This window comes from Aythya fuligula, chromosome 7 (assembly GCF_009819795.1).
Source record: "Aythya fuligula isolate bAytFul2 chromosome 7, bAytFul2.pri, whole genome shotgun sequence".
Lineage (NCBI taxonomy): Eukaryota > Metazoa > Chordata > Aves > Anseriformes > Anatidae > Aythya > Aythya fuligula.
The window spans coordinates 16,867,497-16,886,026 of record NC_045565.1 but is presented as its reverse complement, the minus strand read 5'-3'; the positions used below and the strand labels follow the sequence as shown (position 1 = coordinate 16,886,026).

Below are 18,530 nucleotides of genomic sequence, written 5' to 3'. Positions count from 1 at the left end.
GCAATCAAGAAAATAAGTATAATTGGCAACTCTTTCCCACACTCATTCTGTGTGAGCAACTGCTTGATTCACTGACCAAGCCACGAGTGCTGCCCCCAAACCCGCTGCTCCAACCTCAGTCCATTTTTTGCTGATTCTGAGCATTTTGTTTCAAACATCGCCATCGTGTGGGAGCTGCCTGGAAGGACTGAGGAGTCACCAGAAGCATTGCTCCTTCCTGAAGCCGGGAAGAGCCACCACACAGTGCTGAGGTCGAGCTGGTTACTGCACACAGACACTTCTGTGCCCCTCTTTAAAGATGACTGTAGCTCTCAGCAGCTGAGCTGAGAACCTCTGAACTACAGCTATCCTACCTGAGAGGCTGGGACAGGTCCCCAGCACAGCTGATACCAACCTGAGCGTGCCTCATCCCAGCTCTGAGACACTCAAGCCCTGAATCCTGATCTCAGGTGGTTAAACAAAAGCTGAATCAAAGTACCTTACATTATATTGTTCCTGCTAACAAAGCACCGATACCGCCTTGCAATGAAATCAAGCTGTAGGAATGCAAGGTCAGAACCTATCAACAGCTGAAGAACTGAAAGGTCCTGAGTTAATCCTTTGAAGGAACAGAAAATCAGATCCTCAGCTGGTGCAAACTGGCAGAAACCCATTGACTTGCAAAGCTATGCGGGTTTGCACCAGCTGAAGATTTTGCTCATACCTGTCCTTCTGCACACCCTGGAAACTGTTTAAAATTATTTTATTTTATTTTTTAAATGAAAATGCTTACTTAAATGGCAGGAGAAATATCTCACCTGTCGAATCAGTGAATGGATAAACATATGACAAAACAATGTCGTGGCATGGAAACAACTCTAGGTAATGGAAGAGTAATCAGCAAAGATGATTACCTGTGGCTTATTGACTCTGCGTGTAAGTCTGGGAGGTGGCTGTGTTGTGACAGTAGAGGAAGAGAGGGCAGAGGAAGAGAGAGGAGCAGATGAAGAGAATGCTTTTGAGTCTGCAGTCTTTTGAAGAAAAGAAAAGTTGGTCAGCTTGGCACACACACTCTTATCACAATCACTCCTAGTGATAAGAGCATTTGCTATGCAGTAAAATTTGATGCACACACAGCAAACTGAACTCCATGCAAGGGCAGGTGCAGTTTCCTAGCTGGTTTGTCTGAACTCACCACCTCATTCTGTTTTGAACATGCAAGTTACACCTGTAGAAAATGCTGCTAAAAATACATCCAGATGGTAAACAGCATAGATTTTACACAGCTTTCAATATGCTTCTGGTTATGATTCAAGCAGAAATCACGCCATTTGTCCTAAGATTTCCCAGTGTGAAATGTGTCATCTTAGAAACCACAGTCCTTCATTATTTAACATCGGCTAGATAGGGCATGCCAAGGAGGCTATCACATTGCATTCAAGAAGCTACTTATAACGCTATGATGTTGAGCTCTCAAAACTCCCACTCCTGTACAAGGTAGCATGAGGATGCTGTCATGTATTTTGGCTGGCTGTAGCCCACAATGGACACCAAGCCAACTGAGGGCTGCAAAGTAAGGCAGAAGACTGCGGGCAGAAGATGTAGAAACCACTAGAGGGTTCCCCTGTGTTCCCTCTTGTAACATACCTAAATACTCTTGGGGGAAAGTAACACTTGGTCTAATTCGCATTTGGGGCTGGACTACGTCACAGCATTTTGGGTATGCAAAATTAATAAATTCCACTCAAAGCACAGATAAGAAGCAAACCTCCCTGACTTAGTCTTGCACATCCAAAACTAAAGCTCACTAATGCACAGACTCCACGATCAACCATCCTGCACTTCCACAGCAAGGAATCGTTTTTGTGATTCCACAAGCCAGGCTGACATTTACAAGAAGTGCTTGCATTAAGGGGGAAGAAATAAATCCCATTACCAAAGATGGTCCATTGCACACTGGAAAATCTTTGAATATCAAATAATTGCCTGTATTCTATGTGGTGAATTACAGGGGCATGAGGCCTGTGTGATACTTTTATCCAACCTAGGTTGGATGGGACTTTGAGCAACCTGATTTAGTGGGAGGTGTCCCTGCCGTGGCAGGGGGGCTGGAACTAGACGATGTTTAAGGCCCCTTCCAACCCAAACCATTCTGTGATTCTATGATCTGACACATCTGGTAACAGCCACTGTCTGGGACAGTCACCTCTTTAGACATGACCAATTGAGTCAGTGCTGTGCTACTCTAGAATAATTCTCACTACACTACTCCTGAGCCCTGTTCTAAAATTTTTTGACCTGCTGTCCAGTGAATGCCACTGGTGAATCCTGGATGAAGGTCTTACAGTCACCAACAGGATATGTGGCAGCCACTGGCTTTGTGTGGCCAGCAGAGCAGCGCAAACCCCAACACACTGGTAAAATCAGGGATTCAGAGCAGTGCACACACATGCAGGAGAAGTACCTTATTTTCCCCGCTTTGAAACTTTCCCAGATCACCTTTCCTCACGCCTCTTTTCTCTGCTTTACCTCCCTGCACAATAGCCATTAGCTCCTGACACAACTGGTTGTCCTCATAGGAACTCAGAGGTCTCTTTTCTGGGCTCACACGCATGTCTAGCTGGGACGGTTTCAGGCAGCGCTCAACAGAGATCTTGGGACCAGCATAGGAACCCTGCTCGGGGTTACTGCTGCCCTCTCTGGTCTTCTGGAGCCAGGCTTGGCTGCCAGGGGTGCCACGCTGCTCTGCGAGGACGCTTTCAGGGCTCCCACCTGCCCAGCGAGGGGAGTTAGAGTAGCTCGCGCCAGGAGACGGGGAGCCAACAAACTTTTCTTCGCTCTGCGGAGTGGCCTGATAGGAACTGCGAGCGGAGGACTGAGGTCTGGATGAATAAGAGGGCAATGGGGATTTAATGGACCTGGGAGTCGAGGAGCCCGAGAGATGAGAGTGGTGGAGGCTGACCGAGGGGGAAGGGCTGGCTGCAGCAGAAGGCGCGAGAGAGTCAGTGTGAGGGAGGGAGGCTTCAGGCGGAGGAGGCAATGGAGGAGTTATGGCAGGAGTGGTGCTAGGAGACACTCCCACGGTCAGAGCAATCCACTCGGATGTGACCGCCTGCACCTCTGGAGATAAGGCGCGGCGTGCGAAAGGCAAAGGCGGAGGAGTTGGTGTATGGAGCAGCTCAGAGCTGGGAGACTTTAAGGAGACAAAAGCAGAAGAGAAAAAGAAAGAAATGAACAAAAATAAGAAAGGAAAATACAAAGCAACTGAGCAAAAGTAAAAGGAGAGTGAGCGAGCATGGAGAGGAGCAGATCTGTGATCAAGCATGTGCGTAAGTTTTCCACGGACAGGCGCACCCTGTCAGAGAATGTGCTGTCCACAGCTACCCCAACCACAGAGTCCAGTCCTCATCTGTGCTCCTAATGCATTTTCCCAGTCTTTACCAGTATTCCAGACACAAAATGTCTTGTGGAAGACCTTACACTTTTTACCATATGCCCAAAGTCCCTCAGGGAGCAGTTGAAGCCATCATCCAGGATAGCAACATAGCGTTTGACTGGCCTGGCAGTAATACCCGGGACTTCAGCAGCTCACATTATGAAAGCAGTCAGAATTCATTGCTGCATTGAATTTTGACTTTATCCAACCCTACCATAAGTAATGCCTGCTCCTCAAGAAAATTGCATTGCTGAAGCCATGGAGGAGAAACAGATCAAAAAAAAACCTGCTATGGCTATTTAGACTCTGGATGATTAAAGTCCTATGTTTATAAAGGTAGAGCACAGGACCAAATTCTGCCCTAGTCTGTTACTATCAGCAACATCAGTGAGATCAACTACATTAGCACTGATTAGATTGTTTCTCAGTTCTCTGCCAAGTTAGGCGGAAAAGTATGGAAGAGAACTGCTTTACTAAGAAGGAATCAAAGGAGTAGCAAAGGAAACCAAAGAAAGTTGGTTACAATCCCTTCCACCAAAGGGAGAAGAGCTTGCAGAGAGCTGGTGGCAGACGGGCCACAGCTACAAAGAGACTGCCAAGCTCAAATGGAAAAATGCATCTGGGGACCGCTTTCACAGGAAACCCCAAAGAAGCAACAAGCCTCTCCTCCTTACACAGGAGGTAAGAATAAAACCACTCCTTTTAGGGACAATCCACACAAACTCCAGGCTTGAGTCACAGAAGTCTTTCCCGTCTGTCCTGTACTGTACATCCCCTCCTCCTGATCCCAATTCTCAACTTTCACTCCTTGCAGTCTCGACCTCAGAACAACCTTACTTCAGTCCCAAGTGAGAAAAGGGATGCACCAGAACCTCACAGACACATCCTCGACATGTATGCTGACCTTCGAAAGTGTGAGTATTTGCAGAATGAGAGCAAAACAAAGGGATTTAGAGACTCACTGCCTCCCTGACACCTTTTCCATGGCAAACGTTCTGGGATTCCAACATTCCCCATGCAGTTATCTGCTGCTATTTTGATTTCTGGTTTGAACTGTAGTATGGTTTATAGTGAAATCATGAGAGATCCCAGAGAGGTCTGCTCTCTAAACTTGAGCTCATTTAGCAAGAGTTGCAAATACTGCAGCACACCCTCGTGACCTTGTCTCCTAAAATCTTGGTCCTGATCTGGAACATTTTGGAGTAAAGGTATGGCACGATTCAAACCGACTGGGATCCATAGTAACAGCTCCTATGGCACATAACAGTCCATGATAATGCTCTTTTAATAATCACAATAAAAAATCCACTCATCACAGTGGAGGCCTGTAAACACCCACTCAGGAGAGGTTGGATCACCGATTCATTCCATCTTTGGCAGTGAAACTTATTCGGATGGCTATTAACTATAGCCCTTTCGCCCTGGCTTGAATTCAAGCTACAGATCAGAGAAGAAAAACTGAGTCTCCAAATCCCCAAATTACCCATTCATTAACCTTTCTGGTAAATGAAACATCACCTCTTCCTGCAGTTTCAGCATCCTGCAGGGAGCACAAGGGCTTTACAGTGCAGATCACTAGTGTTAGCTAGATCTTTTCCCACCTATTGTTTCCTGCACAATAATGGCAACATCCCTCTGTTCCACAAGGTGCAGTAACTGGCTGCAGCCAGTCCAAATACCTGTGGTGAAGCTGTCATGCTGCGGTTAGGGGAGAGGGACATAGGTGGGTCTGGATAATCAATGGCATTCTTGACCACTGGCCGTTTGAGTACTTCCACATAAGTGACGGGGAAGATGCCTTGGCGAGTGGTGCCAGAGATTCTTCCTTCATACCAGTTCTCATCCACTCGTCGAATCAATGTGATCCTTTCACCCTGTCGAAAGAATGGCAATGGAGTTCTGACTTCAACATATTAACATATGATCATTCCAAAGCATATTACGCTTTTAATCTTGCTGCAGATGATTTAAAATAATCTGTGGCTCTCAGCCTCCCTTATTCCCAAATTATGTGGTTCTTACACTAATCTCTGGGTGGGAATGATACTTGTCTATTCAGAGAAGGAGATGCAGATCTTCTGGTGCTCTTTCATGCTGCCTACAGACTCAGTTACACTTACCTCATGTTTTCAAGACTATATGTACTAAAGCCACATAAAAAAATTGAATGACTGTGAGACCTTTAGGGGTATGAGGTGTACAGGGAGTAAGCACCAGTCTGCAGTTTAAACTAGGTGTCTGTATGATCTCTCATGTTTTGCTGACAAACGAAGTGACTTCCAGACTCTTAATATAAACTACAAGTGCCACCTTCACTTACAATGAAAAGAAGGCTGACAAGATATAAATTGATCATCAAAAAAACTTGAGTTGGTTGAGAGATTAAATAGCATTTCTCTGTAAACATGCCTGACTGCTCTGAACAGCCATTCCACAACCCATTCCTATTCTCTGACTCTGCAATCAAATGTAGGCAGTCACTCCAGCACCACAGAACCTTGCCTGCCTCTGCTTAACAATGTAGGTTGTAGAGTAAAAGAAGGGGAAAACAGCTTTCTTCTTGTCAAATCACCATTTTCATATGACTGTATGCATCTCCACTGGGGAGGATCAGACCACTAAACACTTGATCTTGTTGTAGCTTTCATTTGGAAATTGCAAGTTGCTAGCATAAAAAAAAAACACTTTTGTCTGGGTTCAATTCAATAGCACAACAGAAATCCCACCTTTCTGAAGGACATTTCCACTTGGGTGTCCCCATTGAAGTTGAACTTAGCAATAGCGTCTCCATATTCCAATACTTGCAATGGTGATGGCTTTTTGGGCTGAGCTTTCTCAGCTGGTGGAAGGAGCTAGAATGAACAAACAAAATCAAGTGATAAACATGCAAAAAGTTCATGAAGTGGTCACTGGAGAAAGGGAGTGAGAAAAGAGAACATTTCCAGCTACCTCTATGTATGATCGTGGGAAGATGCCAACTCTGCCATGGTGTTCACCTTCATACCAGTTCTGGTCAATCTGCTTGTAAATGTAAACAATATCTCCTTTTTGCAGAGGAAGTTCCCTGTTAACAACACAAGCACTCCATCAGAATATCACTGAAGATCAGATGTGTTAACTGTCCAGCAACTCATAGGTACCAAGATCTGCATCAGCCCTATTGATATATCACACTCCAACCAAAGTGAAAGCTACATGCTGAGAATTATTATCCTGTTCACACTGCGATGTGCAGGGACTCTCTTGTTCTTTTGAATCGTGTCAAAAAAGCAGACCTATGAGGGCCCTACTGACCACACAACCTCCCCGCAGGATTGGGGTCAAACTCAAGCAACAGATGCCACTGGCTGGTTTCTGTGTTGGATATGGAAGGACTGAAAGTTCTGCTCAATTCCTGTTTTGAAAACAGGCATTACACAAGAGCCTTCGAAAAGGACACATGATTTTAATGGAAACTAATTTGCTGATTAGATGACCTCTCTCACACACAAATGTTGATCCTTATTATGCTTATGGTCAGCCAGTACAACCACTGACCTCACCTGGCCTAAAAACTGGGATTTCAATCCAGAGTCTTCAGTGCTAAAATTATCAATATCTGCACCTTGAGGAACAACCACTGTGGGAAGCTTGTACTAGGCTTATAAATCTACTACATGGGTCCTCACAAGAAAACCCAGCCTTTCTTACCATGATTTTCACAAGCTCTGCTTTATTTTTGTTTGGTACTCTGGTATGTTCTCCTCTAGGGATACATCAGTTAATCCTTACATTTGCTTCAGTTTTATTACAGGTCCTGGGGAGATGTTGTGTAAATCATTACAAATCATCACCTATAGAACATAGAACAAAACCATCCCAGGGCGTTAGCACCTGAGAAGGAAAACAGCTGCTCCTTCACTGAAATCTGCTTTTCTTTCTTCCCTCCTTAGCAATGTTAAAATGAGAGACTCTCCAGGTTCATGAAAAGGCAAATGCAAAAAGTAAGGTTCTTGTTCTTGTTTGATTCATCACAAGGACCACAACAGAGTTTGAAGGTACAATGCCACTAGAAACATCTGCTAGTTTTTCCACAGATATCAGGGGAGCAGTGACCAGTCTGTATCCTTACAGTTCCTGAATCAGGAAAACCCTGAGTCAAAGGCCCAGCTACATGATTAGAACTAGGCACCTGTTTAAATCTCTTGCTGACCCTGAGAAAGAAGACATTTTCCTAAAGGACCATTACAGGCTATGACCTGCAAGATTCGTATTACTTTCACCTGCCATATTGTGAACTTTGTTTCGACTGAGTTGCTGGAAAGACACACTCAAATCCAATGGCATGAAACTTCATAAATGCTGCATCCTAGGGGAAAAGACAGAGGAAGAACACCAAAAGCAATAGTAACAAGCTATACTCACTTCAGCGTCTGCGCTTTAAAGTCAAACTTGGCTCTAGCAGGTCTCATCTAGAGATCAAAAAAAAAAAAATAATTAGCACATTAAGGTAATAATTAGGGTTTCCATCCTCTTCTAAGGAAAAACAACCCAAACTCTTCTATAGCTACCATTAGTCTAGGGAAGGATGTTGAATGCAGGTATTCTGCTACAAGCTGGTGTGCAACTGGTATGACAGTTCAAATATGCTGGATGGGTCTCCCTTACCAAGGCAAAAAGTGGTATAACACTTTTGGTATAACCATAATTAATGCTCTAAAGAAAAGGGATTTAACAGCAGTAAACGTTTAAATTTGACAAACCCTGGTTAACAAGAGCTGCTCCAGTAACTACAGTTACCGGGACTCGAAAAAAAATCCCCTCAGTGTCTGAATCAGAAAGCAAAATTAACCAGCTGAGGGGAAAAAAAAAAAAAAAAAAAAAAAAAAAAAGGATTTTATTTGATGTGGCTCTTTACTGATTATTACCTGGCCTTGACGAATTCTACAATGTGATCCAAGTATGGATTGGTAGCAAAGAGACGAAGGTCAGGAGGAAGTACAAATAAATTAGGCCTGTGCATAAAAAACATCTTCAGTGGCTAAAAAGCCAAAGAGGACATGATGACAGCAGGCCTAGGCTTCAAAACATGATTTAGCTGGCTGTTTTTCTAATAGCTACTGAATACTCAGACAATTTAAAAGTCATTTTGGTAATGAAGCATAAAATAAGAAGTAGATGCATTTATATGGCACAACTGCATTTGAAGCTATGTAAACAAGGGGCAGACAAATGTACTCCATCCACATGGTGACCACCTCACCCACTGCCACTGTGCTGCACCTCTGGGGAAACACAGGAGCTGTAAAGAGCCACAGCAGCAATCCGTAAGGCAGGAGATAGCATGTGGCCAGCACACCTGGCCTAACATCCAGGGAGAGTCTAGGGAGAACTGCCTCGGGCTCAGGGAAAAAAAACACATCTATCTCCTCCTTTGTCTCTTTCAGAAAGACTGACCAGGTTGTACTCAGTGGAACATGCTGAGACTTTTTCCGTTTTTTTCCCAAGGACATTAAGCATGTTTAGATAGGAGAAGAAACAATCTTTTTTTTTTTTTAAAAAAAAACAAACAAACAAAAAAAAAAAAACACAACAACTATGAAACAGTCGCATGGCCAGAATCAACAAGACATGAAGTTTCTAAGCATAAGGCACAGACAAGAAGGCGATGTAGCAATATGATGCAAAGGATGTAGAATGCCTTTGATTTACTACAAGTAGCTGATATTTAAAGGCATGCATCACAGGTGTGCACCAGCAATTCTCAGCAGGCATGCTTTAACATATGCAGCTTGGTATAGAGATATCTATTAAATTACCAGGCACAAGAGTCAAAGCAGTTCTAAATGAAGCCAGAATGAGAAAGGGGAAAAGGGATAAAAAAAAACAAACGACATTCTCCGAAGAGCTAATGTTGGCCTACAGCACAACATTGTGAGAGGCAAATATTGCTTTGGGTCAAGCAGCAGACTGAGGTAACTAAAACAGACCTCTGACCCAGATTTCCTCTTTGCTGTATCGTCTACATTTAGGAGGTCCCCAAATCGTTCATTAGTGATAAACTGATGGTGCGTTGGAATAACCCCTGTGTGCCTTCTAGCTGCAATATCAGCTTCTTCTTGCTCACGTTTAAGCCGTCTCTGGTCCTCTAAAAGTTTCTGCCATAAAATTGCATAAAATGGGCAGTAAATTATCTAGTTAAGGCCATTTGAAAGCTGCCACAAATGTGACTTGCATAAAATTCCTGAGGTCCCAGCAAAAAGCTGGAACTTTACAGTTCAACATAAAACACTGATTCTACTAATTACACAATACCCTTTGGTTTAGCAAGCACAAAAGTACATTCCCATTATCACATAACAGAAATCCAGCTCATACAGTGGATCTGATCCAACACTGATGGAAGTCAATGAGGTTTTCTAAGTTTTGGCCAGGTCTTGGGAACTTCTAAGAAAATTCGAAGCTTGCTGATAATGCAGGGGGCTGATGCAACACCCCCTCCAACCAATAAGGAGTTTCTCTCGACTTCCAAGAGACCTGAATCAGATCCACAGGTAAGTTGAGGCACCAAACCCCTCTGAGCTTTGAAAGGAGCTTGGGAGAGTGCCTAACCCACCTTCAGGTATCAGATTCTCCCATACTTCATTTTGGGTTCATGTAACACACTTCATGAAATAAACAAACCCCACAGAAATATTTTGGACTTCTTTAGGCTCTGGCACATTAATGGAAATGAGAATTCTCGGGAACCATGCAGAAGGGTTCTTGCACGTTTTGGGACTGACTGTAGGCTGAAGAGTTAGGCTCTTTGGTAACTTGTTTGGCAGTTGAAGTTGATGACCTTTGTAGGTCCCTTCCAACTGAATGATTTTATAATTTGAAGCCATCATGTCTTAGTGAACTCAGAGTTGTGCTCTTACATGAGTTTTCTTGCTGGATTTTGGCAGTGGGGGGATTACTGTTTCATGGAAGAAGAAAGCTAAAGGTATATTTTTCACATTGGAATTAAGAACAGATTTTACACACATTTCAAAACCCACACAAACATTATTTGAACTCAGAAAGGTAACATGATTCTTCAGTAAAATTGTTGCTTGGTTTTGTGTTTATTTATTAAACAAGCTCCCTAGAACGCAATCACTTTATAATTTCTTTAACCCAACTTGAATACGGTCAGTGCTGAACATCCTTTGTCGCTCTCTTAGTATTTCAGCTTGTCCATACATCACCTAGCCATTTCAAAAAGGGCTGATACATTCTGTTGACAATTTGAGATATCAAAGAATTCTAATCTGCATTGGGGAAAAGCTTCACACTTCCTGGTGGCTTGATACGCCTTACATTTGTTATTCAAAACCTGAGGACTCTTGCATGAAAATAAACCCTTTCTGACCAGCTTGATTAATACTGACTCAGGTGGCTTTCATGGAGAACAATAAAAATATAATTCACTTGTAGAAATACCATTTCAGCTTTATCTGCAAGTACCAAGGTGTTATACCGCATCTCACATACCTCTCCAGCCTTTATACATTTTTAAAGCCCCCATATATTGCTTTGTGCAATTGATAAGAACTATCAGGTTCTTTTTGAATAAAAGCTAAACTGGACTACACATTATACAGTAAATTAGTGGCAAAAGTAGTATTAAAAATAAAACATACTAGGTCTACCTTTTTGCTCTAACTTCCAACATACATATCAATGCACATATAAGTTGTCCTTCTAAAAGAGTTACTGCTTTATTTCTTGCATGTAGAGCTGCCGCAACTGTTACTAGGCCACAAAAGAAGGCATTATAGGCATTATTACCTCTTTATCATCATAGCGTCTGCGGAGAATTTCTTCGGGAGTTTCCATGTAATCAAATGGTGCAAAATGCCTTGGTGATTCTGAATCTACTTCGAAACAACATAAGGAAGTTAAAATACAGATGGATTTATCTAGCATAACCAGAAAGGAAAAAAATAAATATATTTTAAAAATTTGCTTCCATTACAACGGTAAGGATTCTCAATTGCCATTGACCAAATTGCCAATCAGATGTTGATAATTTAACCATTTTCATTTTTTTCCCTTTTGGACTATACTTGTTAACAAAGATCCAAAACCAGGAAGAAAATAAAGGTACGGGAAAGAGTAAAAACACAGAAGGACTTTGTGAAGAAAAGATTTGCTGCCATCAAAATATGATTTGGCATTTTACTACTGAGAAAAGTTTAACACACACACACACACACACACACAACATGACCTTGAGAAACTGCTCCTTATAGCAAATCATCTGGGTTTGTTTTATACTCCCATGTCTGCAAATGATATAGGACTAGAAATAACTCATGTTGAGATTCTTGCATCCCAGGAGCTGCTTGAGACCAACTGAACACGATGTGATTAGAAAGGCAGCAGAAATCGTTTCTCAGAAGTGCAGCTGTTAATATGTCCTGAACAAAAATGCTCAGCAAGACACGCAAAGGACATTAGACATACCAGAAAAAATACAATAAAATAAAAAATAGAGAGTCAGGGGATGCAAAGATGGGGGGTAAAAATGCAGGGATTGTGGAAGAAAAGGGGAGGAGAAAGGAAAGCAAGAAGACAGATGAAGGGACACTGGTAAAGAACACAAAAAGCCACCTCCTAGGTACGTCCCAAGTTCACTTTGCGGGTTGTTGTTTGTGTCCAAGCTGTGATATAGAGCATATGGGACTGGGTTCCCATTGTGTAAGGAGTCAGGAGTATCAGACCGGCCCATGGAGCTATCTCGGCTAGATCCCCTGGTGGGAAAATAGCTAAGCCTCTCCACAATGTCAAAGGAAGACAGGCGCCTGGGAGCCAGAGGCCTGCTTCTGGAGCACAGTCTGTGCTGGGAGTGGTGACTCTCATCTCCTGTGCTCCCCTGCAGCTGTATGGGGTCATCTGGGCTGTCGGGCCTGGGCATTGCTTGGGTTTCCAGGCAGCCTGGGGGTGGAGTCCTGCTGGACTTGTGTTGGAAGGGTTTTTTCAATCGGAAGGGGAGTGGGCTCATCAGGTAGACATTTCTGGGGAGTGTGTGTCTGTCCCCAAAGATATCCCCTTTGGAATCAGGGTTCCTGGAGGCCTGCTGCTGCTCATGCCTTCGGATGGTAGTGAACCTGGTGTAGGAAGCTGGGCATGTGCCTTTGCATCTGTTGATTTTATGCTTCTGAGGTCCGTTGAGGTTGCTGCTGCTGCCACCACTGTCATTGGATGCGTTTGAGAGGAGATCTATCTCATCTGTGCAAACTGAAAGTGTGTCCATAGGGATGGCATCACTGACATCCGAAGCTGTGTCCTCCACATTGCTGCAGGAGCGGGAGGATTTGTCTGCCAAGCTGGTGGCATCCTTCTCTTCTCGGTGTGTTTTTGGCAAATCCAGAAGAAACTCTGCGGAGTAGGCAGAACTCAGACAAGTTTTAGATTGGAGAGAAGTGGTGAACTTGCTTGGTCCGGTAGAAAAATCAAGCGCGGGCATTGATCGGGATCTCTGGATCAGCTGCTCAAAGGCACTGATACGGGAGGAAACGGTGTGTTTGGGGATCTGCTCTGAATCCTCTCTACTAAGGCCGTGCTCCATCCTGTCCTTTGCTTCATTCTCAAACTGAGATGCGATATCTCTCACACTGCAGGAGGAGACTGTGCTCAAATTGATCCTGGACCGGTTGATCTGATGCATGTCTTTATACAGCATTGTGAACTCCATCCCGCTCTTCCTGGAGGCAGGGAACAGGTAGCCTTTCCTAGAGTTGGTGCCATACTCCTGTAGGCTCATGGTACTGCCAGATTTGATGGCATACTCCTGCTTCGACTTCATCAACATGTCTTCTATGCTTTCCCCTATGTCTACCATAAAAGCTTTTTTATTATCAAACAAGGCAATGGAGCTACGAAGGTTTTCGCAACTTTGAGCTTTCTCATGAGATAGCAAGATACCCTTCTTGTCCTGCACAAGAGCAGCTGGAGCTGCTAGTTTGGGTTTGAATTTGGAAGGGAGGATTTCAGTAATGCAGGCTTTTGCAGCTGATAAGGGCTTCTTATTTTTACATGAGTGACCTAACATACCGGTATGACTAGCGTTAAAGGTTCGGCTATTAACTGAAGAGGGTGCAGTCATATGAGCATTCCCACCTTTACGATCCACTGGTAAGCATGCAGAATAAAATAAATACAACCTGTTAGCTTAAGTGCTAGAAAGCTATTGAGAAAGGAGAGAGAACATGCTTGGATTTCATACAATGCACTTTAAAGAAACAAAGTTCCAAAACATAAAGAAAAGCAGGAAGACACCGCACAACAAGCTGCACTTACAGGAGTAGGTGAAGTGCTGCTAATGTTTCTAAGCTGAGAGGCTTGGCCAGAAACAGGCCTGTTGCACTTTCAAGGTACCCTCCTAAAAAGTGCTGAGCATCATCAGCTTCCAGGGGAGCTGTGGCACTATGAAAAAGGGCGGCTGAACTCTGGGCAGGATCAGGGTGTCAGCACGAATGCAGAGGCACTAACATTGCAAAAACGGCTTAATGCACCAAGCCTGTAATCACACCTACTATGGTCTCACAACAGTGCATGTGCCAAAGAGTTTATTCCTGAGAGGGAGAAGAAAATCAAGGGCTGACTGTGCAAGCACAAGCATGCCACATTAGCTGGCCTGGTCAAAGAGCTGCTTGCTTAGAGATTTCCCATACCAGGAATAAGCTGAGTGTGCTTCAGACAGTGTGGTGTTGCCTGTGTTTGCTTTAAAAATCAAGAAGTCAAATGAGAACATTTTTTTGACATCAGATCCAGACTGAGATGAGCTGTGACTGCATTTTTTTAGGTCTGTTTCCAATCTGAGTTCAAATTAAACTGTCAAAATAACCATTCAGGTTCAACTGCAGTTTGGGGAACAATTACTGTTTGACCAGATTTTGTTTTGTTCATCTCCAGTTTGACTCCTTGCCCTACAGGCCGGACATAATACTGAAAAACAGCTGGAAGATGGAGACAGAGACCTTTTTGGTGTGCACTATTTTTAGGGAGAGCAGTTCAGAAACCCAAAGCATTCCTTCCCCTGTCCTCTCCCCATCTCAATCCATTTTTAGGTTGAAGTTGGCTCAGGGACGCATTCCCCAATATAACTCCCTGATGGGAGTCAGGCTCTTCCTTGACCTAATCTTCTAGAAAGTCCACGATGGGGGGAGAAACGGGGAGGAGAATGCAGCAACCTCTGCTGTCTTGGTGCCTCAGAGACCGTAGGGTGTTGCTGGTTCAATGTCCTGTGCATTCTCTGTACAACCCTCGCAGGCAGGAGGCTGCGGAGCACATGGTGCTGGCTATGCCAGGGTGGCCAGGCCAGCAGCCATGGTGTGGCCTGCTGAGACCCCCCCAGCAGGAAGAGCAGGAAAGGCAGGGAAGGGCTCTAGCATGACAAGGCAGTGGGAGCAGATGGACAGCAAGGCCAGCCTGAGCAGCCTGGAGGAAGAACAGGAGGGTGTGGAATGTGGCTGAGGTGCAGGAGGGAGAGAGCTGGTTCCTGGTAAGAAGAGGAACCTGGATCAGATAAAGGGGTCATGAAAAATACTGGCCAGTGTAGTCTGAGAGATAAAAAGAGAGAAAACCAGGGATGGCAAAGAGGAAGGACAGAGGAAACCTCAACTGGCTTGAATAGGACTCTAAACCCTGCAGGAGTTTGCCCCATATCACCAGACTTTTGACACTTTGTGCAGAACAAAGGTCAGGTTAGGACCCTGACCGCCTACCTTTTGTGGAAGCAGAGCTAGAAGGTCGCTTGAGACCACTCAGCCCCTGGAATGGGATATCTCCACCTTCCAGCACACTCTTGTAAATCTGTCTTTCATTCTCCAAGCCAGCAAAGTCCCCTGGTGCTGATTCTGTCTCCCTCTTCGCTGCGTGGTAGCTGGGAGAATACGTGGAGCTGGAAAACAGTTTGCAAAACAGAAAAACAGCAAAGAACGTCAGTGGGTCACTTCTGTTTGCTGAGAGCTTCGTGCAATGAAAGAGAAAACTACACTTACAAACCCAAAATGGACTGTACATAAAGAACTGATGCTGAATGAAGAGGTTATGTGTACATTGCAATAGTGCTGCAAGTTTTGCACTACCACAACATTCTCCACCTGAGGGAACTCTCCCAGCCCAATCCCCCAGAAAACAGGAGGCAGGAAAGCACTCCTCCTTTATTTTACAGACGAGACAACGGGGTCACAGAGCAAATGCATGATTTCCTTGCAAACATACAGAAATTCAGTGGCTAGCTAGCAGTAGCACATACATCTTCCAGCCCTAGCCCTCTCTTCTTAAACGCCAGCCATTCCTGTCCCCTGGTTACAAAGCACTGCTGCTCAGGAATTCATCTCAACCAGTTCGGCCTCCCAGCCAACATTATAAACCAAGACTCCCAGAGCAATTTTCCAAGCTAATCAGTGAGGGACTGCAGAGAAGTACAAGCACTGGGCTACAGACACTACTGTTTAAACACCAGCGAAATTTCCCAGACAGGCACAATTCTGCTCAGCTTTGCCTCAAGCTTTCACTAGAGGAAATACGAAGTCACAGACTCTAGGTCTACCATGCAGACATATAAACAAAATGCTGGATTCTGAAATATATGTTAAAAGTGGGCACAACTGTAATTTCTTAGGCCCTTAAATAGTGAAGAGTTATTACAAATCCCTTTCCTCTGTCATGAACCAGTAATCTCCCACATGATTTCTAAATTTCACTGTATTCTCTCTAAAAAAGAAAACCAAACCAAACAAAAAACGATATTTCATGGTATGAATGGTTTTCCCAGGTGCAAAAGATTTGCTGAACAATCAGGCAGACTGTGTTTTCCTAAAAGCTGAGCTCATCCAATACCAGTCCTTGTACATGCTCAACCAGGCTCTTTGGAATAAGATGCAGTCTCACACACAAAGCTATTCTGAGGCCAAAGCATGTCTGCTAGAAAGTTAAAACAAAACCAAACAAACAAAAAAAAGTTTTTTGCCAAATCACGGAAACTTTTGAAAGCTTCTTTTCACTGTGATGTCCAGGGGTGATTCAAATTTCTGAGAGTGTGGAAATGCTTGTGGTTAAGCCTGCTTGTTGTGGCTAAATTTGTACGTGCATCTGGTTATTTTGGATGAACACTGTAGTTACAGGGTAAAGAGAAAGCTTTCAAACACATCAGAGGACTGGCTATGGGGGTGGAATTACACAATGTCTGGATCACAAAGAAGATTTTAGTTTCCGGACAAGGAAAATCAGGTCATACGCAGTCCCATCAATTATTTTCTGAAGTGAAAGGCCTTGTGAAAAACACCACTAAAGAGAAATGGAATAATATCACCACTTCTACCTAGGCAATGCTCAAATAGAAGTAAGGGCCTGAGTCATAACCATAGCTACAGAGCTGTTCTGTCTTGTGCGTGTTACTCCAGTGCCTCTATTTGTCAGGTTCCTGAGGAAACCCTGCCAGCTGCTGCAGGGACCCATGACTGCCTTGAGGTTCCTCACCTGAGATGTGAGAGCACTTGAGCCCAGTTGTTAAAAACAAAGGGTTAAAATAATTTCCCTGCTTTGGGAAAGCGTGTAGGGGAGAGAGAGGAGGTATTTGGCAAAGGAGTCCCTATACTGGTTTCTTCCCCGATAGGGCCAGCCAGCTGTATTTAAGAGCTGGGGCAGTCTGCAAGAAGGTTAGAATCAGGTGAGTAGAGGGAAGAGCAACACCAAAGAGAGAAGGAAAAAAAAAAGCAATAAACTCCAGATAGCTCTTCTCCATGTTCTCTATAAGCAGGCTAGGTAAGAATGTATGACTTCATTGGCCCTCTCTGTTGCCTCCCATTCCCACCCTACCCAGGTTGCTTCTCATCCACCAGAACAGACGTTGGCACTCCTGAATGCTTTGTAGGGTATCAGAAAGGGCACAGACAGTGCTGCCGTGGGTGGAAACGTTGGCCTTTGCTAACAGATCAGTCTGTGCACAGGGGAGAGATGCCTTGCAGAACAGAATGCTGTTCTGTGTAATGAAAAGTAGAGGTAAGTTGGCTTTAAAATGTATGATAACACATATACATTATGCACATGCTTATGCACAGCTTTTGTGCACTGTGCATTACGCACAGCGTTTAGCTGAAGGGCAATTTCCTTGACTTGAGTTGTAAATATTAATTCTGTATGTACAGATGCAGCTTTCAAGGTCCAGAACAGCTCCTACAACCATCAGTGGTAACTAACATGGGCTCTATAAGATGACTTGAATGCAGGGGAGCAAAGCTGGCCTGCCTAGCAAAAACAAACAGAAGATTCACAGCTTTTGTAACACTTGGGGGACAGTCAGGATTTCAGGATTCTTACCAGTCTTTGGCAAATATAAGCTATCCTTTTATGTTAATCTCTGGGATTTCCATGTATTTTATTGTTCTCTCCCTACCAAAACAAAACTAAAGTCATAGGAACAACGAACAAAATGATGTCAATGGATGTCTGGAGGAGAAAGCACCTTTCCTAATAATCCATGCATGCAGGAGAGATTGTGTCTATGAGAAATGCGATGCACCTAGTCCAGTTACATGGACAACTCAGCATATTGCCCTCGATTTTTTTTTCTCTTCCTCTTTCAAAATGAACCAGTTCAATGTATAACTCATTTAGACAGAGTTCACTGTTATATTAAGTATTCATCCAGAAAACCAGTGCCACACTGGATCTGAGAAATATTGCAACTGCAACTACTTTTCCCTTCCTGGAAACTAGAAAATTATTGTGTTTCATCAACAGCATCCTTTTCCTCTGGAATGCATAACTGAAAACTTCTAACACGAACCAATCTGCCATACACAAGGAACTTTTTTTTTTTTTTTTTTTTTCCCCTCCAGGCAATAAAGTTGTTTGCAAATAGGCTGTGGCTTCATGCAGTTTCATAAAGACGGAGTTAAGATTCTGTTTGCTTTTTTGAAAGTAGCTGCCTAGGCACAATAGCAATTCTTATCTAGACAATGCAATCACTTAAGTAATCACTTCAAAATTAATTCAAGATCAAAGAGCAGACGGAGTATCTGGATTCATCTAAAGCACACACATAATTCTCATGGGATATATGGCTGTCTATATCCAACACCCTAAACCCTGCCCCACATGC

At 43.7% G+C, this 18,530-nt stretch overlaps 1 protein-coding gene and 1 long non-coding RNA gene across 39 annotated transcripts in view; one reads left to right on the top strand and one right to left on the bottom strand.

Moving 5' to 3' along the window:
- Nucleotides 1-18,530, bottom strand: part of SORBS1 (sorbin and SH3 domain containing 1) — a 163,804-nt gene that overhangs the window by 8,369 nt on the left and 136,905 nt on the right. For 31 of the 38 annotated variants that reach the window (XM_032190804.1, XM_032190803.1, XM_032190808.1 and 28 more), the window contains 7 exons: nucleotides 15,148-15,323; nucleotides 11,207-11,292; nucleotides 9,385-9,552; nucleotides 7,820-7,866; nucleotides 6,365-6,479; nucleotides 6,142-6,267; nucleotides 5,095-5,289 (listed from right to left, as the gene is read on the bottom strand). In XM_032190804.1, the coding sequence (XP_032046695.1) occupies nucleotides 5,095-5,289; nucleotides 6,142-6,267; nucleotides 6,365-6,479; nucleotides 7,820-7,866; nucleotides 9,385-9,552; nucleotides 11,207-11,292; nucleotides 15,148-15,323 (913 nt within the window). The remainder of the gene's footprint in view (nucleotides 1-5,094; nucleotides 5,290-6,141; nucleotides 6,268-6,364; nucleotides 6,480-7,819; nucleotides 7,867-9,384; nucleotides 9,553-11,206; nucleotides 11,293-15,147; nucleotides 15,324-18,530) is intronic. The other 7 variants (XM_032190816.1, XM_032190821.1, XM_032190841.1 and 4 more) reach the window with 1 other exon arrangement.
- Nucleotides 432-18,476, top strand: LOC116491115. Its single transcript, XR_004253458.1, has 3 exons — nucleotides 432-491; nucleotides 2,417-2,418; nucleotides 18,464-18,476. It is a non-coding gene; the product is annotated as an uncharacterized LOC116491115 (long non-coding RNA).